The sequence below is a fragment of the Pleurodeles waltl genome, chromosome 1_2 (assembly GCF_031143425.1).
Source record: "Pleurodeles waltl isolate 20211129_DDA chromosome 1_2, aPleWal1.hap1.20221129, whole genome shotgun sequence".
Lineage (NCBI taxonomy): Eukaryota > Metazoa > Chordata > Amphibia > Caudata > Salamandridae > Pleurodeles > Pleurodeles waltl.
In genome coordinates, this window is record NC_090437.1 from 982,158,977 (window position 1) to 982,186,212 (window position 27,236).

The window sequence follows — 27,236 nt, forward strand, 5'->3', positions numbered from 1 at the left end:
ATGGTTACCCCCCTGACCTTTTGCTTTTTGTTGATGCCAGTTATGATTGAAAGTGTGCTAGGACCCTTCTAACCAGGCCCCAGCACCAGTGTTCATTCCCTAAACTGTACCTTTTGTTCCCACAATTGGCACAGCCCTGGCACACAGATAAGTCCCTTGTAAATGGTACCCTTGGTACCAAGGACCCTGTTGCCAGGGATGGTCTCTAAGGGCTGCAGCATGTCTTATGCCACCCAGGGGACCCCTCACTCAGCACATGCACACTGCCTCACAGCTTGTGTGTGCTGGTGGGGAGAAAAAGACTAAGTCGACATGGCTCTCCCCTCAGAGTGCCATGCCCACCTCTCACTGCCTGTGGCATAGGTAAGTCACCCCTCTAGCAGGCCTTACAGCCCTAAGATAGGGTGCACTATACCACAGGTGATGGCATAAGTGCATGAGCACTATGCCCCTACGGTGCATTGTAAGTATAGTGTGGCCATATTAAGTATATGGTCTGGGAGTTTGTCAAATACGAACTCCACAGTTCCATAATGGCTACACTGAAATCTGAGAAGTTTGGTATCAAACTTCTCAGAACAATAAATGCACACTGATGCCAGTGTGGGATTTATTGTAAAATACACCCAGAGGGCATTTTAGAGATGCTCCCTGTATGTTAGACCAACTGTTAGTGTAAGACTGACCGGCCTGTGCCAGCCTGCCACTTTCAGACGAGTTTCTGACCACATGGGGTCAGTGCCTTTGTGCACTCTGGTCAGAAACAGCCTGTCCTGGATGGAGGTGCTTCACACCTCCCCCTGCAGGAACTGTAACACCTGATGGTGAGCCTCAAAGGTTCAAACCGCGGATTACAGTGCCCCAGGGCACTCCAGCTAGTGGAGATGCCCCACAGACAAAGCCCCACTTTTGGCAGCAAGTCTGGAGGGAAAATTAGGAAAAAACAAGGAGTCACCACCTCAGCCAGGACCACCCCTAAGGTGTCCAGAGCTGAAATGGACTCCTCCCTGAAAATTCCTCCATCTTGCTTTGGAGGATAAGGACCAGTAGGGATAGGAATGTGCTCCCCTCCCCAAAGGGAGTGGGCACAAGGAGGTTGTAGCCACCCTCAAGGAAAGTAGCCATTGGCTACTACCCCCTGACCGTAACACGCCCCTAAAACTAAGGTTTAAGGTCCTCCCTGAACCCAGCTCACAAGATTCCTGATGACCTCAAGAAAGAAGGAATGCTGAGCTGAAAACCCCGTAGAGAAGAGAAGGTGACAACAACTGACTCGGTCCCAGCTCTACCGGCCCGTCTCCTGCTTCAAAGAACCTGCAGAAGAAACGTGACACATCCTTCAGGTCCAGAGGCTCCTGAAAAACCTCTAGAACACTGCTTGCATCACAGAGGATCAATACATTTCCGTGGACAGGGGCCTTTTTGCAAAAGAAACTGCTTCTGAAGGACTCCCACCTCAGTCCAGAAGCGTGAGTCCTAACCAGTCTGCACCCGACGCCCACGGCCCTAGTCCAGGTGGCCCAACTAGTCAGAGAGGATCCCCAGGCGATTCCGACCGAGTATCCACCATGGGCTGACCGCGACTGCCCGGGACAGAGATATCCAATGCCTGGAGAAGCACTGCACCCTCAGCCCCCAGACTCTAGAGAAACTGACCACTGGTGCAGCTACGACCCGCAGGCGGCCCTCATCCCTATCCGGTCGGTGTCTTGCCCGAGAAGCCCCTTCCTTGCCTTGCCTGCAGAGCCTAAGTGGCCCCCAGGGTCCCCCCCATAGAGTTACATTGAAAACCCAATGCCCTGTTTGCACTCTGCACCCGGCCACCCCTGTGCCGGTGAGGGTGTGGGATTGGTGCCTACTTGGGGCCCCGCCAATGCTCCCTTAAACCCCCCTTGGTCTGCCCTCAGACAACATGGGTACTTACCTGCAAGCAGACCAGAACCAGAGTACCTCCTGTCTCCATAGGGGCCCACGTTATTTTGGCTCTTGCTTGACCTCTGCACCTAGCCGGCCCAGTGTTGCTGGTGCTCGGTTCTTGGGGTGATCTTGAACCCCCAACGGTGGGCTACCTATGCCCCGGAGACTAAACTTGAAAATGTGTTACTGACCTCAGAAACTGTGTTTTACTTCCCTCCCACAGAATCTGTTGCAAATTGCACTGTCCCCACTTTTAAAATAGCTTTTTTGCCATTTTAAAGAAAACTGTATGTATTGTCGATTCAAAGTCCTGAACTTACCTATGCAAAGTACCTTTAATTTAATGTACTTACATGCAAACTAAATCATGTGGTTCTAGAAAATAAATTAACAAAAGATATTCTTCTATATAAAATCCTATTGGTCTGGAGTTAAGTCATTGAGTGTGTGTTTCTTCCATTGCTTGTGTGTGTGTAGAAAAAATGCTTAACACTACGCTCTGTTAAGCTTAGCTGCTCTACCACCCTACCACAAATAGAGCATTAGTATTATCTATTTTTGTCTCTGTCAAGCCTCTGGGGAACCCTTGGACTCTGTGCACACTATATCTCACTGTGATATAATGTATACAGAGTCAGCTTCCTACATTGGTGGAGCAGCGGTGGGGTCTACAACTTAGCATTTGCTGAACTACTCAGCCAATACCTGATCACACAACTAAATTCTAAAATTGCCTTTAGAAAAACTGATTTTTGAATTTTGACTATTTTCTTCCAAAGTTGTAAATGTCCTGCTAGGGTCTTGCTTAAGTTCCCATAGCATTTTTTTTTTAAGTTTTAAAGTTAGGATCTAATTACTAGAAGTAGTTTTTAGTTTCTAAAAAGTAATCCCAACTTTAGAGACCTAACGAATAGCTCAGAGGACATAGTGATGGAACTCATCCTCACTCTTACCTCCATCTAGGGATGGCAGAGCTAAGGTCCCTCTGCAAGTTAAGAAAGATTAGAACTGGTTCCAACCCTTCCAAGGGCAAGCTCCAGGAGCTCTTGGCAGAGCACTCCAGGGACCACCCTGCTGAGGACGAAGACCTCCCCTCAGAGGGGGGAGAAGTTACGAATCAGAAGGATGAACTCCCCCGCCTAACCTAACTAGGAAGACCAGGGTTCCAAAATCCCTGTCTCCACAGATAGTACTCACTGGATCTGGAGTCCAGTTCCTCTGGGAACATTGAGGACAGCCTCAATGAAGAGGACATCCTTTTAGCAAGGGTGGCCAAAAGGTTAGCTTTGGAGAAACAGCTCCTAGCTGTAGAAAGCGGAAATGGGCTTAGCACCCATTAATGTTGGCAGCAACATAAATAAGGTCAGAGAGAATACTGACATACTAAAAATCCCCAAAGGGACTGTCTCATAATTTGAATAAGGTGATGATATCACCAAATGGTTCACAGATTTTGAGAAGGCTTGTGCAGACAGAAAGTTAAACAGATCTCACTGAGGAGCTCGCCTTTCGAACTGTTCACTGGTAAGTTTAGGGATAGACTCCTCACACTCTCTGGTAAAGCTGCAGAATCCCATGACCACATGAGGGCTACCCTGATTGAGGGCTTTAAATTCTCCACTGAGGAGTATAGAATTAGCTAAGGGGGGCTCACAAAACCTTGAGTCAGTCCAGTTTTGTTGTTGTTGACTACTCAGTGAAAGCACTAGATGGTTGATAACTGCCAGTGGAGTGCATGACTATGATTGGCTTTATAATTTGTTTTTGAAGGAACACCTGTTAAATAACTGCTTCAATGATAAGTTGCATCAACATCTGGTAGACCTAGGTCCACTTCCTCTCCAAGAATTGGGAAAGAAGCAGACCACTGTGTCAAGACAAGGGTGACCAAGACATCCACAGGGTGTTACCAAAAGAAAGGGTTTACAAAGCCTCCCCAGGGGAAGGGTGGTGAGACATCCAGGGACAAAACTAGACAGTCTTCTCAAGGGCCCCATAACCCTACTCAGGAGGATGGGCCCGACTCTATTTACAGTAGACAACTGGGTACAAGAGTAAGAACTTTGATCCCAAGAAGGCCTGGTGTCACAGCTGTCAACCGCATGGCCACCAAACTGGAGACATGGCCTGTCCCAAGAAGAATCCTCCTAACACTACTCCAGTTAGTACTGGAATCGCCAGCCTCCAGGTGGGATCAACAGTGTGCCCAGAGCAAATCAGGGTTCACACTGAGGCTACTTTAGTCTCTGAGGGTGGGGGTGGATATAGCCACACTAGCTGCCTGGCCACCTAACATGCAAAAATACAGGCAGCAGCTCTTGATCAATGGGACAAAGGCAGAAGCCCTGAGGGATACAGGTGCGAGTGTCATCATCGTGACAGAGAAACCGGTTTCCGTAGGACAGTATGGTGCTGGACAAACTTATCCAGTTACCAATGCTGATAATGTGATTTAAGTCCATGCTATGGTGACTTTAGTCTGGGGAGGGGTTACTGGCCTGAAACAGATAGTTGCCTCTTCTGCAATCCCAGTAGATTATTTGCTAGAGAATGATCTGGAGTCCTGAGCATGCGCTAAGGTAGAGCTCATAATCCATGCAGCCATGCTGGGAATCCCTGAACTGGTGTGTGTGAAAACAAGAGCGCAGAGCACAGGGTGAAAAAAGTGTTGGAGCCTGGAATAATGGCCCAACCTTCTAAGAGAAAAGGTAAGAGGACTGGGGACCCAGCCTCTGAACGGCAAAAGACACAAGACCTCTCTTCTCAGGAAGATGTCTTATACCCTCAGGGAACTGAGTCCATGGAGGTGGAGCCTTATCAGGGAGAGCTCTTGGCCCCAAGTTGACCCACAAGGGAACAGCTGTGCCAGGGACAAAATACTTGTCCCACTCTAGAAGGCCTGAGACAGCAAGCTCCTGAACAGGAAGAGGGAGATGTCACTGGCTCCCACAGTGTCTATTGGGAGAATGGACTCAGTTTTACTGAGGCAAGAGATACCAAACCTGGTGACACTAGGAGAGTGGTAGTGCCTCAGGAGTTTAGGGAGTTCATTCTGACCTTAGCCCATGACATTCCCCTTGCTGGGCATTTGGGACAAACCAAGACATGGGACAGACTGGTGAACCATTTCTACTAGCCCAATATGTCCCAGAAACTGAGGGAGTTTTGTAGCTCCTGTGTCACCTGTCAAGCAAGTGGCAAGACAGGTGGCCATCCAAAAGCCCCCCTCATTCCACTTCCTGCAGTGGGGGTTCCCTTTGAAAGGGTTGGTGTGGACATTGTGGGTCCGCTAGAACCTCCCACAGCCCCAGGGAACCCATACGTACTGGTAGTGGATCATGCTACCAGATACCCTGAAGCAATTCTCCTGAAGTCAACTACTGCTCATGCAGTAGCCAAAGCCCTAATTGGTATTTTTTACCAGAGTGGGCTTCCCTAAGGAGGTGGTTTCTGACAGAGGTACAAACTTCATTTCAGCTTACCTTAAGCACATATAGAATGAGTGTGAGGTGATTTACAAATCCACCACACCATACCATCCACAAACCAATGGACTTCTTGAGAGGTTTAACAAGACATTGAATGGCATGATCATGGTGCTCCCTGAAAAACTAAAAAGGAGATGGGATGTCCTCCTGCCATGCTTGCTTTTCGCCTACTGAGAGGTGCCACAGAAGGGAGTAGGGTTTTCCCTCTTTGAGCTTCTGTTTGGCCAACCTCTAAGGACGTGGTACTCAAAGTACGGGCCGTGGGCCGCCAGCGGCCCCACGGACCTACCTTGGTTTCCCGCGGACATGTCGGAAAAACGCCATACGATAATGGCCGCTGTACGTAAACATAGAAAAGGGCCGCGGGAGCTTGCGCAATAGCTGCTTCTTTGCGCATGCTCCCACGGCCCTCTTCTATGTTTACGTACGGCGGCCATTATCGTATGGCGTTTACGTCATGAGCCTGGCTAGTGGCGTGAAGCCAAAGCCCCTTAAAAGTCAGCGCTCGCAGCTAACTTTTACAGGGCTTTTTCATCCGCTTCCTGCTACCGTCTCCACATCAGCTGCCCTGTCGCCTGCCTCCCTCCTGCCTGCTGTTTCATTGACCTTCACCAAAGTCAGATAGTAAACTTGCGAGCAACCTAAAACACTAATAAAGGTAACTTGAACATGTCTGCAGATTTAAAATTGTTATGAGAATTATATTTATAGTTCCGTATGATTGTAGTGTCTCAAAATCCTTTCTCCCTTATGACCATCAAACAAAAAACTGCATCTGAACATAACAAAAACGCACTGTGTTTGAAATACTGGGGTAGGGGTAAGAGCAGATGGCACTGTGTGGGTGAGAGCAGATGGCACTGTGTGGGTGAGAGCAGATGGCACTGTGTGTGATACTGGGGTAGGGGTGAGAGTAGATGGCACTGTTTGATACTGGGTAGGGTTGAGAGCATATGGCTCTGTGTGTGATACTGGGGTAGGGGTGAGAGCAGATTGCACTGTGTTTGATACTGGGGTAGGGGTGAGAGCAGATGGCTCTGTGTGATACTGGGGTAGAGGTGAGAGGGTAAGGGTGAGAGCAGATGGCACTGTGTGTGATACTGGGGTGGGGTGAGAGCAGATGGCACTGTGTTTGTTACTGGAGTAGGGGTGAGAGCAGATGGTACTGTTTGATGCTGGGGTAGGCGTGAGAGGGTAGGGGTGAGAGCAGGTGGCACTGTTTTGATACTGGGGTAGGGTCGACAGCAGATGGCTCTGTGTTTGCAGTATTGGGGTAGGGGGTAAGAGCAGATGGCACTGTGTTTGAAATACTGGGGTAGGGGTAAGAGCAGATGGCACTGTGTGGGTGAGAGCAGATGGCACTGTGTGTGATACTGGTGTAGGGGTGAGAGCAGATGGCACTGTGTTTGATACTGGGTAGGGGTGAGAGCAGATGGCACTCTGTGTGATAGACCGGACCCTGCTTGGGTAAAAACTATGCTGCTCTATCTTTGTCTTGTAATGCTTAGGCACCAAGTTAGACCTTTGTTTGTGTAACCTCCAGACAATAATGCTTACTATCATAACCCATACCCACCAACCCAGTACAGCCAGTGAGAAACCACCCACCCATGAAAGCTACCAAAAAATCAGATGACAATTCCAATATAAATCAAACCATTTGGGAAGTACCCAGTGGGGTACACTTGGTGTGATGGGCAAACACCTTCAGTTTACTCCTCCTCCCAGGGGTGCGGTAGATAAATGGCTGCCGCATTTAATTAAATGTTTCTTGTGATTAGGATAGGGATATACTCTGGAAGACTGTAAATGTTCCTGTTTGGTTCTTGTGATTAGAGTAGCAATATACTCGGGCAGACTGTAAACATTCCCATTTGGCTCTTGTGATTAGTGTAGGAATATACTACTAGAGCCAGGGCTGTTGAAAATGTCTTACAATAATACATTTTTTTTATCTGGCCCCTGGCATTTTGTGCACAGTTGATTTCTATTGCTGTGTGACCCAGCGTGCTGAAAAAAAACAATCTCTACAAAGGGTCCCGTATACCATTCATTGGCCTCATTATCACTCTATGATGCCTAGCAGGTTGCAAGCATAATTGCAAAAAAGACTTTTTATAACATGGTTCTCTGGGAATGTTGACAATTGTTTGATCACAGTGTGCTTTGTTTCCTTTTACACATCACTTTATATTTCTTTAGTGTTGCGCATAGAGGTCTGTAGCGAGACGCAGTGTTGGTCCATTGGTCGTGAGGCGGTGTCGGTCCGTCAGTCGGTCGTGAAGTGGTGTCGGTCCATTGGCTGTGAGGGGAAATCTGATTCCTGACCCTTGATACTCATTGCACAAACTCGTCTGAGACCAATGGCCTACAGTCCAGTTACCAAACGACCCAGATCCATAAGTAGTGAACACAGATCATTCCAGGCAGCAAGGAAGAAGAGTACTTGTTTGTTGAACGGCCAAAGGAGAAAGCCACCTGTTTGCTTTGCAAAGAGAAAGTAAATGTTCTTGAGAGATATAACCTGGAACAGCACTACAAAACTCGACACGCAAGTTACACTGAGAACTTCCCATTGCATTCAAAACTGCATTCCGCAAAAGTGGCATCGTTAAAGCAAACTCTTCTTTCCCAGCAGAAGCTCTTCCTTTGCCAAATGAAGGAATCTGAGGCTGTTACAGAAGCATCATTCCAAATATGCTACCTGCTTGCCAAACATAAGAAGCCATTCACGGAGGAAGAGCTGGTGAAGAAATGTTTACTTTCAGCAGCTGAAATTTTGTTTGAAAACTATAGCAACAAAGCCAGCATTTTTAAAGAAATCGTACATTACAGCTATCGGATTCCACTTGTGCATGCAGAATCGAGGCAATGGGTGAAAATGTCTAGGAGCAGGTGATCAAAGCGGTCAGAGAGTCACCGTTCTTCAGCATTGCCATGGGTGAGTCCACAGATATAGGCGATGTGGCCCAGTTATTAGTTTGGGTGAGGTATTTGGACCAATTGCTTCATCCCAAAGAAGAGCTCCTGTGCCTTCTACCACTGCAAGGGCACACAAGAGAAGATATTCTGGACAGTATCTGCAACTACTTTGAAACACATCACATACCACTTGACAAGCTTGTTAGCATCACAACAGATGGCGCTCCTGCTATGGTAGGCCATGACAGAGGCTTTTTATCTTTGTTTAAAAAGAAGCTCACTGGACAGCCTGTAATAGACTACCACTGCATTATTCATCAGAAAGTTTTGTGTGCAAAATTAAAGCATGGAGAACTGAATAACGTCCTAAAACTTGCAGTGAAAATTGTTAATTTTATTCGTGCCAAAGCCCTTAACCATAGACTTTTTAAGGCTATGCTGCAGGATTCTGAAGCTGAATATACAGACCTCTTGATGCACACTGAAGTGCGATGGCTAAGCAATGGAAAGTTCTGGAGCGCTTCATTGCTTTGCTTCCTGAAATTGAACACTTTGTAAACAGCAGAGGTCAAAAATTCCCAGAACTAAAGGATGTGAAATGGCTTTTTGTGCTCCATTTTCTTTCAGATCTATTTGCACACTTCAATGCTCTTAATTTGATGGTGCAAGGCAAACAGCTTGTGTGGTCCATGATGAATGGTATTTACTCATTTGAAAGTAAGCTTGTGCTATTCAAAGAACAACGCTGTTGCTGACTTCACTCACTTTCCAAAACTGTTGGCTGTGACTCAGAGGTTTCCAAATGCACAAGAAATGCTGCCAACGCTAAATCTTGGTGCATGTCTTGAGGACATTTCTGGGGAGGTCAAAAGGTGATTTTCTCAATTCAGAACCATCACCCCTCTGTTCAGGCTGGTTGAAAACCCTTGGATGGTGAGTGCACAAAATCTTGATGCTGTTGAACTTATTGGCGTGAAAAGACCACAAGCACAAATGGAGCTGATAGACATGCAGCACAACTCAGCTCTCAAAGCATCTTTTTTGGGGCAGGCACCAGAACAATTCTGGAACACTGTGCCTTCTGACAAATTTCCTTTTCTTTTTACAGTGGCCCAGAAAATAATTTGTATGTTTGGGTCAAAATATGTTTGTGAAAGTTTGTTTTCCACAATGGGACTTTTGAAGAGTAAACTCGGAAATAAGCGAACAGACTTACATCTGGATCAGCTCTTAAGGCTTGCCGTTTCAGACATAATACCAGATTACAGAACACTAATAAGAGACATGAAGTGCAAAAAAAGTTCTTAGTATGTCTTCCTTTGACATACCTATTTTCCGGACTCAGATAAACCTGTGCTGCATTTGGCCTGTGCTGAATATCCTGTCCACAAGGATTACCATGCCATGCCTTTTAAGATTACTATTGTCTGATAATAAAAATGTTTTTCAAAATGTCCTCTTTGTAGGTTTGAAGTTATACCTGGATTCAAAATGCAGCATTGTCTAGCAATGTTTTGAAAAAGGGGGCGGGGTGGTTGTGTCCCCTAGAAGCCCCTGCCCCTCCCACTGGCCCTTCAGTGTGGCCCTCGGCCACAAACCATACTGCAATTTTGGCCCCAGAGAAAATGTTTGTGAGTACCCATGCTCTAAGGGGACCACTGGCAATTGTTAGAGAAGGCTAGGAGAGACCTCTCCATGAGCCTAAACAAGATGTGGTGGACTATGTGCTTGGCCTTCGGTCAAAGATGGCTGAGTACATGGAAAAGGCATCCAAAATCCTTGAGGCCAGCCAACCACTCCAGAAGTTGTGGTATGACCAAAAGACTGCAATGGTTGAATTCCAGCCAGGGCAGAAAGTCTGGATTCTGGAGCCTGTGGCTCCCAGGGCACTTCGGGACAGATGCAGTGGCTCTTACCCGAGTCAGGTCACTTACTTAGTGGACCTAGGCACTAGCAGGACACCAAAGAGGATTATCCATGTTAACCGCCTGAAACTCTACAATGAGAGGGCAGACATAACCATGCTGATGGTTACTGATGAGGATCAGGAAGCAAAGCGTGAACCCCTCTCTGACCTCCTCTTACCTGACCCTAGATATGGGACAGGAGATGAAGTTGTCTACTCAGACACCCTCTCTGCCCAACAGCAAGGTGACTGCAGGCAAGTCCTACAGCAGTATGCTGAGCTCTTCTCCTTGACCCCTTTTCAGACACACCTGTGTACCCATGATATGGACACAGGAGACAGTTTACCTGTCAAAAACAAAATATTCTGACAGTCTGACCAAGTCAAGGAGAGCATCAAAGTGGAAGTCCACAAGATGCTGGAGTTAGGGGTAATAGAGCACTCTGACAGTTTCTGGGCTATCCCAGTGGTCTTGGTCCCAAACCTCATACCAAAGATGGAAAAAGAGAAATGAGTTTCTGTGTGGACTACAGAGGACTCAATTCTGTCACCAAGACAGATGCTCACCCCATCTCCAGAGCAGGTGAATTAATTGACAAGTCAGGTGCAGCCACATTTCCGAGTACCTTTGACTTAACTGCAGAGTACTGGCAAATTAGGATTGCACCTGGAACAAAAGAAAAGAAAGCATTATTTACACCTGATGGGCATTATCAGTTCACTGTTATGACCTTTTGATTAAAGAATGCCCCTGCCACCTTCCAAAGGTTGGTGAATCAAGTCCTCGCTGGCTTGTAGTCCTTTACTGCAGCATATCTAGATATTGCTGTCTTTGGTTCTAACTGGCAGGATCACCTGATCCACCTAGGGAAGGTTTTGCAGGCCTTGCAGACAGCAGTCTTCTATATCAAAGCATCCAAATGCCAGAATTTGCCAATGCTTGTTTGCGATGAAGTGAAGTCTTTTTTTTTTTGCACATCTCTGAATTCCGGGGTGCCCATACTAGCATGTGAATTACAGGGCATTTCTCAAATAGACTTCTTTTTTACACACTGTCTTACATTTGGAAGGAAAAAATGTAGAGAAAGACAAGGGGCAATAACACTTGTTTTGCTATTCTATGTTCCCCCAAGTCTCCCGATAAAAATGATACCTCACTTGTGTGGGTAGGCCTAGCGCCCGCGACAGGATATGCCTCAAAACACAACATGGACACATCACAGAAAACAGAGGTGTTTTTTGCAAAGTGCCTACCTGTAGATTTTGGCCTGTAGCTCAGCCGCCACCTAGGGAAACCTACCAAACCTTTGCATTTCTGAAAACTAGAGACCTAGGGGAATCCAAGATGGGGTGACTTGTGTGGCTCGGACCAGGTTCTGTTACCCAGAATCCTTTGCAAACCTCCAAATGTGGCTAAAAAAACACATGTTCCTCACATTTCTGTGGCAGAAAGTTCTGGAATCTGAGAGGAGCCACGAATTTCCTTCCCCCCAGCGTTCCCCTACGTCTCCCGATAAAAATGATACCTCACTTGTGTGGGTAGGCCTAGCGCCCGCGACAGGAAACGCCCCAAAGCGCAACGTGGACACAGCCAAATTGGTGAAGGAAAACAGAGGTGTTTTTTGCAAAGTGCCTACCTGTAGATTTTGGCCTGTAGCTCAGCCGCCACCTAGGGAAACCTACCAAACCTGTGCATTTCTGAAAACTAGAGACCTAGGGGAATCCAAGATGGGGTGATTTGTGTGGCTCGGACCAGGTTCTGTTACCCAGAATCCTTTGCAAACCTCAAAATTTGGCTAAAAAAACACATGTTCCTCACATTTCTGTGGCAGAAAGTTCTGGAATCTGAGAGGAGCCACGAATTTCCTTCCACCCAGCGTTCCCCCACGTCTCCCGATAAAAATGATACCTCACTTGTGTGGGTAGGCCTAGCACCCGCAACAGGAAACGCCCCAAAGCGCAACGTGGACACAGCCAAATTGGTGAAGGAAAACAGAGGTGTTTTTTGCAAAGTGCCTACCTGTAGATTTTGGCCTGTAGCTCAGCCGCCATCTAGGGAAACCTACCAAACCTGTGCATTTCTAAAAACTCGAGACCTAGGGGAATCCAAGATGGGGTGACTTGTGTGGCTCGGACCAGGTTCTGTTACCCAGAATCCTTTGCAAACCTCAAAATGTGGCTAAAAAAACACATGTTCCTCACATTTCTGTGGCAGAAAGTTCTGGAATCTGAGAGGAGCCACGAATTTCCTTCCACCCAGCGTTCCCCCACGTCTCCCGATAAAAATGATACCTCACTTGTGTGGGTAGGCCTAGCGCCCGCGACAGGAAACGCCCCAAAGCGCAACGTGGACACAGCCAAATTGGTGAAGGAAAACAGAGGTGTTTTTTGCAAAGTGCCTACCTGTAGATTTTGGCCTGTAGCTCAGCCGCCACCTAGGGAAACCTACCAAACCTGTGCATTTCTGAAAACTAGGGACCTAGGGGAATCCAAGATGGGGTGACTTGTGTGGCTCGGACCAGGTTCTGTTACCCAGAATCCTTTGCAAACCTCAAAATTTGGCTAAAAAAACACATGTTCCTCACATTTCTGTGGCAGAAAGTTCTGGAATCTGAGAGGAGCCACGAATTTCCTTCCACCCAGCGTTCCCCCACGTCTCCCGATAAAAATGATACCTCACTTGTGTGGGTAGGCCTAGCGCCCGCGACAGGAAACGCCCCAAAGCGCAACGTGGACACAGCCAAATTGGTGAAGGAAAACAGAGGTGTTTTTTGCAAAGTGCCTACCTGTAGATTTTGGCCTGTAGCTCAGCCGCCACCTAGGGAAACCTACCAAACCTGTGCATTTCTGAAAACTAGAGACCTAGGGGAATCCAAGATGGGGTGACTTGTGTGGCTCGGACCAGGTTCTGTTACCCAGAATCCTTTGCAAACCTCAAAATTTGGCTAAAAAAACACATGTTCCTCACATTTCTGTGGCAGAAAGTTCTGGAATCTGAGAGGAGCCACGAATTTCCTTCCACCCAGCGTTCCCCCACGTCTCCCGATAAAAATGATACCTCACTTGTGTGGGTAGGCCTAGCGCCCGCGACAGGAAACGCCCCAAAGCGCAACGTGGACACATCACATTTTTTCATTGAAAACAGTGCCTACCTGTAGATTTTGGCCTCTAGCTCAGCCGGCACATAGGGTAACCTACCAAACCTGTGCATTTCTGAAAACTAGAGACCTAGGGGAATCCAAGATTGGGTGACTTGTGTGGCTCGGACCAGGTTATGTTACCCAGAATCCTTTGCAAACCTCAAATTCTGTCTAAAAAAAACACATTCTTCACACATTTCGGTGACAGAAAGTTCTGGAATCTGAGTGGAGCCACAAATTTCCTTCCACCCAGCGTTCCCCCAAGTCTCCCGATAAAAATGATACCTCACTTGTGTGGGTGGGCCAGGTTCCTGCAACAGAATAAGGCCCAAAACTTGTAGAGATAGAGGGGATAGCACAGCAAGTTTATAAGGACATATTCTTTTATACATCTTTAGACTGACTCTGCTTTGGGGACCCACATAAGTGAGGTGTCATTTTACTTGGGAGGCTGAGGGGAACACTGGGGAGTAGGAATTTTGTGCTGGAGTGGTGATCCTAAGAAGAAAAGTCAGGAAAATATGCTTTTTTTTAAGCACATTGAGGTTTACAGAGGAGTCTGGGTAAGAAAATGTTGGGGGATCCACGCAAGCCACACCTCCCTGGACTCCTTGGGGTGTCTAGTTTTATAAAATGTCTGGGTTTGGTAGGTTTCCCTAGATGAAGGCCGCACACAGGACCAAAAACATAGGTGCCCTCTCCCCCCCAAACACAGGTAGTTTTGTAATATATCGTTTTGATGTGCCCACATACGTCCGTGATGTGCCAAACACTAAAATTTTGAAAAGAAACACAGGTTATGTGAAAAAGACCCCTCACCCTCCAACCAAGTTGGTGGCATGCTTCATCATCGGGGTCCCACCTGAGGCACCTAGCGTGTCACAGGTGTGCTGCGACGCCTGATTACAGCGGAGCAGGTTATGTCATTTTTACCACACATACTGGTTGGATTTGGCACAAGGGTGAGTGATGGTTCAGTGGATCAAATTTTACTAACAAGAGCTTTCACAAAAATGAAATGCACTGTTAGTAACTGAAAGGCAAAAAACTGAACCAATGACTCACAGCTCGTGAGCTGTAAAGCCGCGACAAGGCACCAACCGCTTTACAGTCCATTCACACAACTTTCATACATGACACACACAAGGCCATTCACACCGCCAGCCACGGGCCCAGCACATTACAACACTCACATCGACAGACAGCGCCACTCAAGGGCCCATCACTTACATACGCCCACGTGCCTGATACAACAATCACACCAGCTGATGGGAGTGTGTGGACTGGTGTTTGGCTGGCAGTGTGTTTCAGTAGCCAACAGCAAGTCAATATGTACACTCTCAGCCAAGCCCCACTCCACCCACAATGGCATCATTTTTTATTTTTTTTAACAGAGGAACCCCTAACTAAGTAGAAAGAATTACAAAACTACAAACACAAAAGCTCTAACTAAGAACATGACAGAAATGCTAACCATGAAACTAAACACATGAAAATACAAAACAGACATGAGTTTACACTCATGGTTGTTCCCAGAAATTCTTCTGGGTGTGGTAATTCTTAAAACAAGCACCGACACACAGCCCAGGCTTTGAAGGACAATCCGGGCAGTACATTCGAGACTCCCTCCGGATACCTCTTCGAAAAGACACTCTACATTTCTTAGCTGGAAAGTCTTTTTTGGGTGTGGGAGGAATGTGCTCAGCAAAGTGGCGATCTTTCAATCTAGCCACATCCTCCACCACTGCTTCTCTAGGAACTCTGGCCTGTTCCACCACAATAAGGCTCTCTATCACTGACTCCTGAAATTTCACAAATGTCATCTTTGACTCTGGAGACCTATCCCTAAACACAATAAAAGCATTGAAGGTTGCTAAGTGGAAGAGGTGAAGTGCTAACTTCTTATACCAAACGTAAGACTTACGAATAGCAGTATAAGGTTCCAACCTCTGGTCAACTCTATCTACACCTCCCATGTGCTTATTATAATCTAAAATGCACACAGGTTTGCGCACTTCAGCAACCTGGCCCCAAACAGTCACAGGGGAAGTACTCTCATCATGGATGGTACTTAGCATGTAGACATCCCTCTTATCTGAAAATTTCAAAGCTAGCAGCTCCTCGTTCCGCAATGCACAGCACTGTCCTCTCTCAAGTTTTTTACAGACAAGCTCCCTTGGATAGCCTTTCCGGTTAGAACGGATTGTGCCACAAGCAACTGTGTCCACTCTAAACAATTCCTTGAACAATTGCACACCAGTGTAGAAGTTATCTACATACAAATGGTGACCTTTGTTGAACAGTCGTCTACCAAGATCCCACACAATTTTCTCAGTAACTCCAAAAGTGGGAGGACAACCAGGGGGGTCAATATTGGAATCCCTACCAGTGTACACACGGAAACTATACACATATCCTGTCCTACTTTCAGACAGCATATACAATTTAATTCCATATCGTGCCCTTTTGCTAGGAATGTACTGCCTAAAAACCAAACGACCCTTGAAGAGGACCAAAGACTCGTCCACACTTAACTCTTTGCCTGGAACATAGACCGCCGAAAACCGATCTACAAAATGATCAAGGACAGGCCTAATCTTAAAAAGACGGTCAGAATCTGGGTGATCTTGTGGCAAGGCTAATGCATTGTCAACAAAATGCAGCATCCTAAGAAGAAGCAAATACCGATTACGACTCATGGTCGCTGGAAATATAGCTGTTGCCATCAAGGGACTAGTAGACCAATAAGAAGCCAGTGACGGCTTCCTTATCAACCCCATCAAAAAAGTCAAACCCAAAAACTTTTTTAACTCCTCCAAATTAGTGGGAATCCACTGGGCAGCTCTAGAGTGTGGCCTAAGTCTAGCAGCGTTGTCCCTCAAATGCTGCTCCGCATACAAATTAGTCTGCTCAACAATCTCTTCCAAAAACACATCATCCATGAATAACTCAAAGAAATTGATAGGCATAAAGTTCTCTGTATTGGCGTTACACCCCGGGAGACCAGTAAAGGCAGGCAACTCTGGCTGCTGCATGTTTGGGGCAACCCAGACATCAGGTCTTATAACGGGAAACCTTTCAGCCCCAGGTTGCTGCACTATTGGCACATCAATGTCCTCCTCTACAACAGGCCCTTCATCTGCACTGAGTGTGGCTTCATCATCAGAAGATTCCCCTCCAAGAGAAACATCACTGCCAGAATCTCTGACTTCCTCCTCTGCCTCAGATGCAGAGTCTGTCTCATAGTCATGATCAGACTGTGACTCAAAAAGCATACCAACCACCTGCTGAGCGGTCATCCTGCGGCTAGCCATGATATCTCCTGCTAAAATTAACTGGACAAATTCACCACCAACAACCAGCACTGTGTAAGACAAGTGACAAAGTGTAGCTTTGTTAGTAAGAGTTATAAACTCAAAAACTATACCGCTCACTTGCCTGAAAAAGCTTGATTCACCAGCAACTACACAGCAATCACCAATGATATCCCACTAAAAATAAAGAAAGAAAGGCAAATTAGAAATAAGACAAAACAAATATCATTGTGCACAAACCTAAGGACAATTTCACACACAATCCTGCATTTAGTACACCCCCTACAAACATGTCATTCATGCATGGCAACAATACTCCTTTGGAGTAAATTGTTTTTACTTACCTAAAACATGCAACTGTGCAAACTGCAGGTCAACCACCGCCAAAACCGCAAGGAGCCACAGCAAATAAAGCAAAAGCTTTGAACTAGAACAAAAAGGAGGAAAACATTTTTTATCACAAATGCAAAGACTTCTTCAGTTGACAAACACCCCACCATCAAACATTTAGAAATTGGTGCCTAAGTGGATTCTGCCATGGGGCAGATGGGCCTACTAATAAAATAGACCTGTCTACCCCAAGGAAGCCAGAAAATACCTTTAGTAGTGTGTCCCCATGGAGAGCGACCCTTGCCAAAGGGGACAGCCCTAAAAAAAAAAAGCAACAAAAAAAAAAAAACACACACAACACTATCCCTGGTGCCTAAGTGGCTTCTGCCCCCCTTGGGGGCAGGTGGGCCTAAGAAAATAGGCCCATCTGCCCCCAGGGGGTGTAGAAATGGGCAACAGGTCAATGCCCCCCTTGGGGGGGCGCCCCGTGACCAAGGGGACGCCCCCCCACAAAAATAAACAAATAAAAAAAAATCCCTGGCGTTCTAGTAGTTTCTGCCCCCCTTGGGGGCAGACCAGCCTAAAAATAATAGGCTGATCTGCCCTCAAGGGGGGCAGAAATGGCCCTAAAAGACATGCCCCCCAAAGGGAGCGACCCTTGCCCAAGGGGGCGCCCCCCCATCCACTACACACACAATCCCTGGTGCCTAAGTGGCTTCTGCCCCCCTTGGGGGCAGATGGACCTAAAAAAAATAGGCCGATTTGCCCCCAAGAGGGGCAGGAAATGCCAACAGTTCTCTGCCCCCTTGGGGGGGGGCGCCCCTTGCCCAAGGGGGCACCCCCCCCCCCCCACATAAATACACATACAAATAAAAAACCCTGGTGATCTAGTGTTTTCTGCCCCCCTTGGGGGCAGATCTGGCTAAAAAGTAGCCAATCTGCCCTCAAGGGGGGCAGAAATGGCCCGAAAAGACATGCCCCCCAAAGGGGAGCGACCCTTGCCCAAGGGGGCGCCCCCCCATCCACTACACACACAATCCCTGGTGCCTAAGTGGCTTCTGCCCCCCTTGGGGGCAGATGGACCTAAAAAAAATAGGCCTATCTGTCCCCAAGGGGGGCAGAAAAGGCCAACAGTTCTCTGCCCCCTTGGGGGGGGCGCCCCTTGACCAAGGGGGCACCCCCAACACATAAATGCAAAAAAAAAAAATAGGCCTATCTGTCCCCAAGGGGGGCAGAAAAGGCCAACAGTTCTCTGCCCCCTTGGGGGGGGGCGCCCCTTGCCCAAGGGGGCACCCCCCCCCCCCCCCACATAAATACACATACAAATAAAAAACCCTGGTGATCTAGTGTTTTCTGCCCCCCTTGGGGGCAGATCTGGCTAAAAAGTAGCCAATCTGCCCTCAAGGGGGGCAGAAATGGCCCGAAAAGACATGCCCCCCAAAGGGGAGCGACCCTTGCCCAAGGGGGCGCCCCCCCATCCACTACACACACAATCCCTGGTGCCTAAGTGGCTTCTGCCCCCCTTGGGGGCAGATGGACCTAAAAAAAATAGGCCTATCTGTCCCCAAGGGGGGCAGAAAAGGCCAACAGTTCTCTGCCCCCTTGGGGGGGGCGCCCCTTGACCAAGGGGGCACCCCCAACACATAAATGCAAAAAAAAAAAATAGGCCTATCTGTCCCCAAGGGGGGCAGAAAAGGCCAACAGTTCTCTGCCCCCTTGGGGGGGGGCGCCCCTTGCCCAAGGGGGCACCCCCCCCCCCCCCCACATAAATACACATACAAATAAAAAACCCTGGTGATCTAGTGTTTTCTGCCCCCCTTGGGGGCAGATCTGGCTAAAAAGTAGCCAATCTGCCCTCAAGGGGGGCAGAAATGGCCCGAAAAGACATGCCCCCCAAAGGGGAGCGACCCTTGCCCAAGGGGGCGCCCCCCCATCCACTACACACACAATCCCTGGTGCCTAAGTGGCTTCTGCCCCCCTTGGGGGCAGATGGACCTAAAAAAAATAGGCCTATCTGTCCCCAAGGGGGGCAGAAAAGGCCAACAGTTCTCTGCCCCCTTGGGGGGGGCGCCCCTTGACCAAGGGGGCACCCCCAACACATAAATGCAAAAAAAAAAAATAATCCCTGGTGATCTAGTGTTTTCTGCCCCCCTTGGGGGCAGATCTGGCTGAAAAGTAGCCAATCTGCCCCCAAGGGGGGCAGAAATGGCCGTAGTAATTGCCCCCCTAAAGGGGAGCGACCCATGCCCAAGGGGCCGCTCCCCGCGTGCCAAAAACAGTAAAAAACAATAAAGAAAACAAATCCCTGGTGTCTAGTGGGCATTCCTGCTGCCCGATCGCACAGCAGGAATGCTCAAAGAGACACCGGGGAAAAGGAAAAGCCTTTCCTTTTCCCCGGTGCCTCTTTAGCCCCAACCCCCCACCCACCGGGAAGAGGAACTCACCTCTTCTATCGTCGCCGCACAGGAAGCAAATGGCTTCCTGTGCGGCGAAGATCCCATAATGAAGTCAGCGCGCGATCGTGCGCTGATGTCATTATGGGGGGGTGGGGGGGTCGGGGGTGGAAGGGGAAGGGCTTCCCCTTCCATCCCCGACTTTGGGGGGTGGGAGGGAAGCACACAGAGGGAGCGAGAGCGCTCCCTCTGGGCTGTGTGCCGAGGACGTAGTGGTTACGTCCTCGGCACAGCAGCACTGTGCCGCGGGACGTAACCACTACGTCCGCGGCACAGAAGGGGTTAATAAACAACACCTGACTGGCCCTAAAGGTGTGAGCATTGTATTGCACAATGAGGTCACTCTAACGCACCATATCAATCCTGTTTCTTCACAGAGTGGTACTTTAATTGTGAATGACAAACAGCCACATAATACAGCCAGCCACAGAACAGTTTAGGCCACAGTGTATGAATGTAAACTGTGAATGTTTAGTGGTTAATGCTTTGTCTTGTACTTCACGTAGTACACAGTAGTTTGCAATCCCACCACAATGGTGGTGCTTTGTTTTTAGATATTGCCCATTTAGTACAGCCATTGTAATAGAACCATGTCTACCAGGCTGTTTATCTATAATGTTTGTAAACTTGGACTGCAGAGAAAAGTGTCCTGGTCCCGTAAACCATGTGCCAGCGTTGACCACCAGCTCAAATTAAGTGCTGGTCTTCCTAAAGTATACCTCATAAAAACAACATATTGATTGACAGAACTTCTATTTAGTTAATGTATGGGTAGATATATGCATTAACAAGCATTGGTAATGGCAGTTGGTCTCACTTGTTGTCAGAGGTGTCGTTGTTGTATGTGACATTGTTTATCAAAGTTAGTCATTAATGCCACCTGTAGGAAAATAGCTCCCTGTTGCAGTTACCCTCCCCTTTTTGCCTGCTATTGATGCTGACTTGACTGAGAAGTGTGCTGGGACCCTGCTAACCAGGCCCCAGCACCAGTGTTATTTCACTTAAAAATGTACCATTGTTCCACAATTGGCACATCCCTGGGACACAGATAAGTCCCTTGTAAAAGGTACCAGTGGTACCGAGGGCCCTGTGACCAAGGAAGGTCCCACAGGGCTGCAGCACATGTTGTGCCATCCGCACCTAACAAATGCACACTGCCATTGTAGATTGTGTGTGTTGGTGGGGAGAAAAAGGCAAAGTCGACATGGCATCCCCCTCAGGATGCCAAACACACAAATGCTGCCTGTGGCATAGGTAAGTCTCCCCTCTAGCAGGCCTTACAGCCCTAAGGCAGGGTGCACTATACCACAGGTGAGGGCATAGCTGCATGAGCAATATGCCCCTACAGTGTCTAAGTCTATTCTTAGACATTGTAAGTACAGTGTGGCCATATTAAGTATATGGTCTGGGAGTTTGTCAAAACAAACTCCACAGCTCCATAATGGCTACACTGAATACTGGGCAGTTTGGTATCAAACTTCTCAGAATGATAAACCCACACTGATGTCAGTGTTGGATTTATTACAAAATGCACACAGAGGGCATCTTAGAAGATGCCCTCTGTATTTTACCCAATCCTTCAGTGCATGACTGACTGGTCTGTGCCAGCCTGCCACTGGGAGACGAGTTTCTGACCCCTTAGGGTGAGAGCCTTTGTGCTCTCTGGGGCCAAAAACAAAACCTGCACTGGGTGGAGGTGCAATCTCTTCCCCCCCCCACACTTTTTGCAGGAACTGTAACACCTAGCAGTGAGCCTCAAAGGCTCAGGCTTCATGTTACAATGCCCAGGGCACTCTAGCTAGTGGAGATGTACTCCTCTTTCCCCCCCCCCATCCCCCCCCCAAAGACACGGCCCCCTCCTTAGAAAATCCTCCATCTTGTTTTGGAGGATTTAGCCCAATAGGAATAGGGGTGTGCCCCCTTCTTAAAAGGAGGAGGCCCAAGGAGGGTGTAGCCACCCTCTGGGAAGCACACCCCTAAATTTAATATTTAGGGGTGACCCTGACTACCTACAAATCAGGAGGACTGCTTAGCTGAAAAGCCCCGCATATAAGGAGGAAGACGACTACTGCTTTGGCCCCAGCCCTACCAGCCTGTCTCCAACTTCAGAGAACCTACACCAGCGACGCATCCTGCAGGACCAGCGACCTCTACCGACTCAGCGGACTGTCCTGCACCTAAGAAGGATCAGGAACTCCTGTGGACAGCGGACCTGTCCAACCAAGCAAGAAGAAACTTGTCCAGAAGGGTGTGTCCCCATCACCCTGCACCCGACTCCCCTGGCCCATGTCCACAGAAACCAATGACCCAGAGAGGATCCCCAGGCAACTCTGGTGACGTGTCCACCCTGGGCTAACCTCTCTGCACCCCCACAACGATGCCTGCAGAGGGATCCAGAGGACCCCCCTGACCTCAACTTATCGGGACGAAGAAATCAGACGCCTGGAAGAAGCACTGCACCGCAGCCCCCAGGCCTGTGAAGAACCGACCACCGGTGCAGCAGGGACCAGCAGGTGGCCCTCACCCTTGCCCAGTCAGTGGCCTGCCCGAGAAGCCCCCCTGTGCCCAGCCTGCAACGTCTGAGTGACCCCCTGGTGCCTCCTTTGAAACCTATTGCAAACCCGATGCCCTGTTTGCCAACTGCACCCGGCCGCCCCTGTGCCGCTGCAGGTGTATTTTGTGTGCCTACTTGGGGACACCCATTCGCCTCCCCCCCCCCCCCCAATAGCCCGGTGCGCCACTAAACCACCCTGATCTGCTTCCTGAGGACACAGGTACCGGTCAGCAGACTAGAACCGGAGCACCCCCATCTCCAGAGGTGGCCATGTTATTTGGGCTCCTCTTTAACCTCTGCACCTGACCGGCCCTGTGTTGCTGGTGCTGGGTGTTTGGGGTTGACTTGAACCCCCAATGGTGGGCTACCTATGCCCCAGAGACTGAACTTCTAAGTACTTTACTTACCACATTAAGCAAAGTGTACTTACCTCACCCAGGAACTGTTTAATTTTGCACTGTGCCCACTTTTAAGATAGCTTATTGTAATTTTATGCCAAATTGTGTACATTATTGTTTTGGTTCAAAGTCCTAACTATACCTATGCAAAGTCCCTTACATTTAGTGTACTTACCTGCAATTTGAATCTTGTGATTCTAAAATAAATTAAGAAAATATTTTTCTATATAAAAACCTATAGGCCTGGAGTTAAGTCATTGAGTATGTGTTCTCATTTATTGCCCGTGTGTGTACAACAAATGCTTAACACTACCCTCTGATAAGCCTAACTGCTCGACCACACTACCTCAAATTGAGCATTAGTATGATCTATTATTGCCTCTGTCAAGCCTCTTGGGGAACCCCTGGACTCTGTGCACAATATCTCTCACTTTGAGATAGTATACACAGAGCCAGCTTCCTACAGGGTTGATCTCTGCGTGTTTCCAATCTTCAGGGAAAGTGGGCGTTTTGATGGAGCAGTTAATGGTGTTGCCGAGCTCGGGAGCGATGGTGTCGCTGGCTTGGTTGAAGATGTGATGAGGGCAGGAGTTCGAGGAGGCTCCAGAGTGGACTATCTTCATGATCCTTAGGGTGTTGGTGGTAAGGGTGGTCCGGTTGGTCACGGTCGGCTGGGGACCGGAACCTTTTGGTGCAGTGGGGCTGGTGGGTCCTGTGTTGTGAAGCTGTCGTAGATGTCACAGTTCATGCACTGGAAGAAGGTGACAAGGCTGTCTCAGAGGGCTTAGGATGGGGGGGATGTCCCTGGTGTCAGTGCTGGATTTGGTGAATTCTTTGATCACGGGGAAGAGTTCTTTGCTCTTGTGTGCGTTGGTGTTTATTTGTTCTTGTATGGCGGTTTTCTTTGTGGCTCTGCTGAGGCGGTAGTGTGATGTGACGGCTGTTTTGAGGGCTGCGTGGCCTGCCTATGTTTTGCTGCACCTCCATCTTCTCTCCAGTCGTCTCCATCTGGACTCTTGGAGGGCGGGGGAGAACCAGCTGGCTTTCTCGGTGATCTGTTTGCTGGAGGGTTTCCTGAGGGGAGTCTGAGTGTTGGCGCAGTCAGAGATCCATCAGTAGGGGCGTGCAGATGTGGTGGCGTCCATGGAGGTCAGTAGTGGTGTGTTGCGGAGGGTGGTGACGAGTTGGTCCTTGGTGACCTTGTTCCAGCTTCTGTGTGGGTAGCTGAGGGCATGGTTGTGAAGGAGAAGTGAACGTAGTGGTTTTCATTCCATAGGAGTTCTGAGGTGTGGCTGACAGAAATGTTGCTGCTGGTGAAAAAGATGGGCACACCTCCTAACCTAAATAATTTTACCAATTTTTCTGCCGCCAAACAATTGTTCTGTCACCAAATGTGGGGTCAAATCATGGAGGGAGGGGGGGGGGGGGGGGCTCATCCTTGCCATCTGTTGAGACCTGGTTCGCGTTATACTGGTGGCTAGGCCTTTGAAGCACCACGCCCTGGAATGTCCATCCTGCCTGGGTGAGATGTACAAATTTTGTGTTTCTTTGACATATGGCACTGTTTTTTTCCCTTTATATACAATTAGATCTCAGATTGAACTGGGAGCCAGTTACCTTTTGATACCTGGTGATTAAGATCTACTATTCTTACACTGATTTCCAGGATGAAAATCTCGGTAGAGCGAACGGTGCCTCCAAGTCCAGTTTGCTTTTTGGTCTTCTCTTCTGCTTTCTGTAGTGGGCCATGTGGCACTAGCGAAGATGGTCTGCTACCCCAATGATAGTATTATTTTGCAAACCTTCCCCTGCTCGTCCTTCATTCCTTCTTCAGGCAGGCCACACATCTGATTTGGTTACTGCTGTGCCATCGGGTAGCTCTTTCCACTCTAAAGTTACCTGTGACTGTGGGTGGATTAGGTCTTCTGGACTTAGAATGCTATTATTCAGCTGCACAGGTCCAATGGGTGGCTCGCTGGCTTTCTGCCTACTTCCCTGCATTAGATGGAGTTTACCAGTAAATACTTTTAAGGAAGGCTTAATACACTGCTCATTGTTTCCTACTGACCATTCCATGGATCACCATCTGGAGTTATCATGTATGGCTTTCTCTTGCCTTGCCAGAACCTGTAAACTCACTGACACGAAGAAACCCTATGCTCCTGCACTACCTTTGCTGAGCCTTCCCACCCGCACACTGCACTGGCCACCACTGTACTCTACACCACTCTGCTCTGTACTAGTGCATTCTGCACCAATACACTCTATTCTACTGCACTTTATGCCCAATGCCACTCAATGCAACTGCACTCTACACCAGTGCACTCTAAACAACTGCACTGTGTGCCACTGCCCTTTACTCTGAACCACTGTACTCTATGCCACTGTTCTCTGTACCACTCTACACCACTGCACTGACACTCTACTCTGCAACTCTGCACTCTACACCACTCTACTCTATGCCACTGTTCGCTAGGCACTATACTCTACTCTACACCACTCTACAATACTCCACTCTGCACCCCTCTACACCACTGCACTCTATGCCACATGAGTCTACTCTACACTCTGACACTGCACCACTTTGCATTACTGCAGTCTCTGCTACTCTGTTGTATGCCACTCAGTAGAGTACCACTGCACTCTATGTAACTCTACCCCATGCCACTGCACTCTGCGCCAATGCACTCTAAACAACTGCACTGTACTTCACTGCCCTCTACTCTGTGCCACTGCTCTCTGTGCCACTCAACATCACTGCACTGACACTCTACAGCGTTGCACTCTCCACCACTGTACTATACACCAATCTACTATGTACTACTGTACTCTATGCCACTCTACTCTGCATCACTCCACGCGACTGCACTCTACAGCACTCTACTCTCCACCACTCTACGCTTCGCCACTGCACTCCCTGCAACGCGAGTCTACTCTGCAATCTATGCCACTGCACCACTCCACACTACTGCTCTCTCTGCCACTCTATTGTATGCCACTCTACTCCACTGCACTCTATGCTACTCTACTCTGTCCCACGCCACTCCATGCCACTGCACTCTAAACCACTGCACTCTACGCTAACGCACTCTAAACAACTGCACTGTACCCCACTGCACTGTACTTTGCACTCCACGCCACTGCTCCTATGCCACTCCACTCCACACAACTATGCCACTAACTTTAAGCCATGCTGAACAGCAGCTACTCTGGTGTATAACATGGCTAATGGCTTAAACACATTAGCAAAGACAATAACTCTTTCGTAGACGAGACCTGTTGGCTTTGCCAATGTTTGTTAGTACTATGAGGTACCAAGGTTGCTGAAAGAACTGTGAAAAATACCTTTACATCAGGCAGCTACAAAATGTGCAAATACATTTCGGTTAAATAAAAAAAAGCGTTTCTCAAATACAGATTTGAATAATATACAGTTTATACCTAGTACTAAAAAATGTATAACACTTCATTAAAACCACACACTCCACAGCTCACCTTGGAACAACATTACAATACCTCTCTAAAATAAATATCTTTGCCACCAGAAAACTTCAAGTGACTCCTTTTAGCAAAGTCAATGCAGCTTTTCAAGCCCCTTTGCATTTGCAGATTTACCAGTTGCCCACATTTGCATGCCTTTAGGGAAGGAGACACCCTAGCAAGAGGGTCTGAGTCTTTTCTGTCTGCCCCTCCCTCCCTCAGAGCACAGGAGACTCCCTGCCTTTGAAACCTGCTGGGGAAACTAATCTGCCCATAATTTCGCTCTCCCTTCCCTTGTCCTTTTGGTGAAAGGCTAAAATTACAGACAAATGCTGTCCGTTAAGCCTTTGACCACGGACAACGGACGGCAGGGTGAAATTACAGGCAGTCTGTGAAATTTACGGACGGGTGGTCACCCTAGGTCAAACACAGAAAAGCCACCAATGAGATCACAGCAACAGCGATTGACACGAAAACACTTCCAATCTCGTGAGCAGGCAATAACTAAAAGTAATAATGTAGACAGTGCTGTCTGGTGACCATAATATCAATACGGTAGAACTGAAACTGAAAGAAACAAGGATTTGGAGTTTTAAAGTGTACGTGGTAACCATATCTGATCAACGTCATGCCGGTTTTAAATCTTAGATGTAGGTGGTGTTTGTGAATGCATGCAAGCAAAATCCTATTATTTTATATCTTAAAGTATTGTGACATTTGGCTCAAAGTATAAGCCTGAATTTGATAGCCCAATAGTTTGAGTGATGAATAGGGCATAAATTATGTCTACCCTTACTAACACATTACCGTTTCCATTTCATTGTTGTAATTTTTAGGAAAAGAGGACCTCTTTGGAACCACGAGGATGTTTCTGCAAAGAACCCCAGCATTAAGAGTGCAGAACAACTTAGTGCATTCCTAAAACACGTAGTTTCGGTTTTTAAGCAATCTACATCAGGTATGTATCAACACTGTCATATTTTTATATATGATTCGCTTCTTTTGGCCTTCGGATTTGATTTTAGTATTATAGTTGTGACAAATAGTTTTTTTTTGTTTTGTTTCAAAACACGAGAGGTAAATTGCTTACACTCAGTCTTAACTGTTTTGACTAAGATGAGAAGAACAACTCACCACCTTCTTGAATTACATTAATGGATATTTGCTTCAAGATAGTTATCACTATGGGTCTCAATGGGAAAGTACTCTCTTTTTGGCATGGTTACCCTCACTATGTGCCTGCTATCAGTATGCTTAGAATGTTTTCACTGGGATCCTGCCAACCAGGGCCCCAGTGATTGTACACTCTAAATTTTGTTGCCTAGGACTTTGCA

General features: G+C 47.8%; 1 protein-coding gene across 12 annotated transcripts in view; it reads left to right on the top strand.

Moving 5' to 3' along the window:
* The window catches only part of FRYL (FRY like transcription coactivator), a 1,894,812-nt gene that overhangs the window by 1,206,474 nt on the left and 661,102 nt on the right, over positions 1-27,236 (top strand). For all 12 annotated transcript variants that reach the window (XM_069201557.1, XM_069201569.1, XM_069201550.1 and 9 more), the window contains one exon: positions 26,739-26,860. In XM_069201557.1, the coding sequence (XP_069057658.1) occupies positions 26,739-26,860 (122 nt within the window). The remainder of the gene's footprint in view (positions 1-26,738; positions 26,861-27,236) is intronic.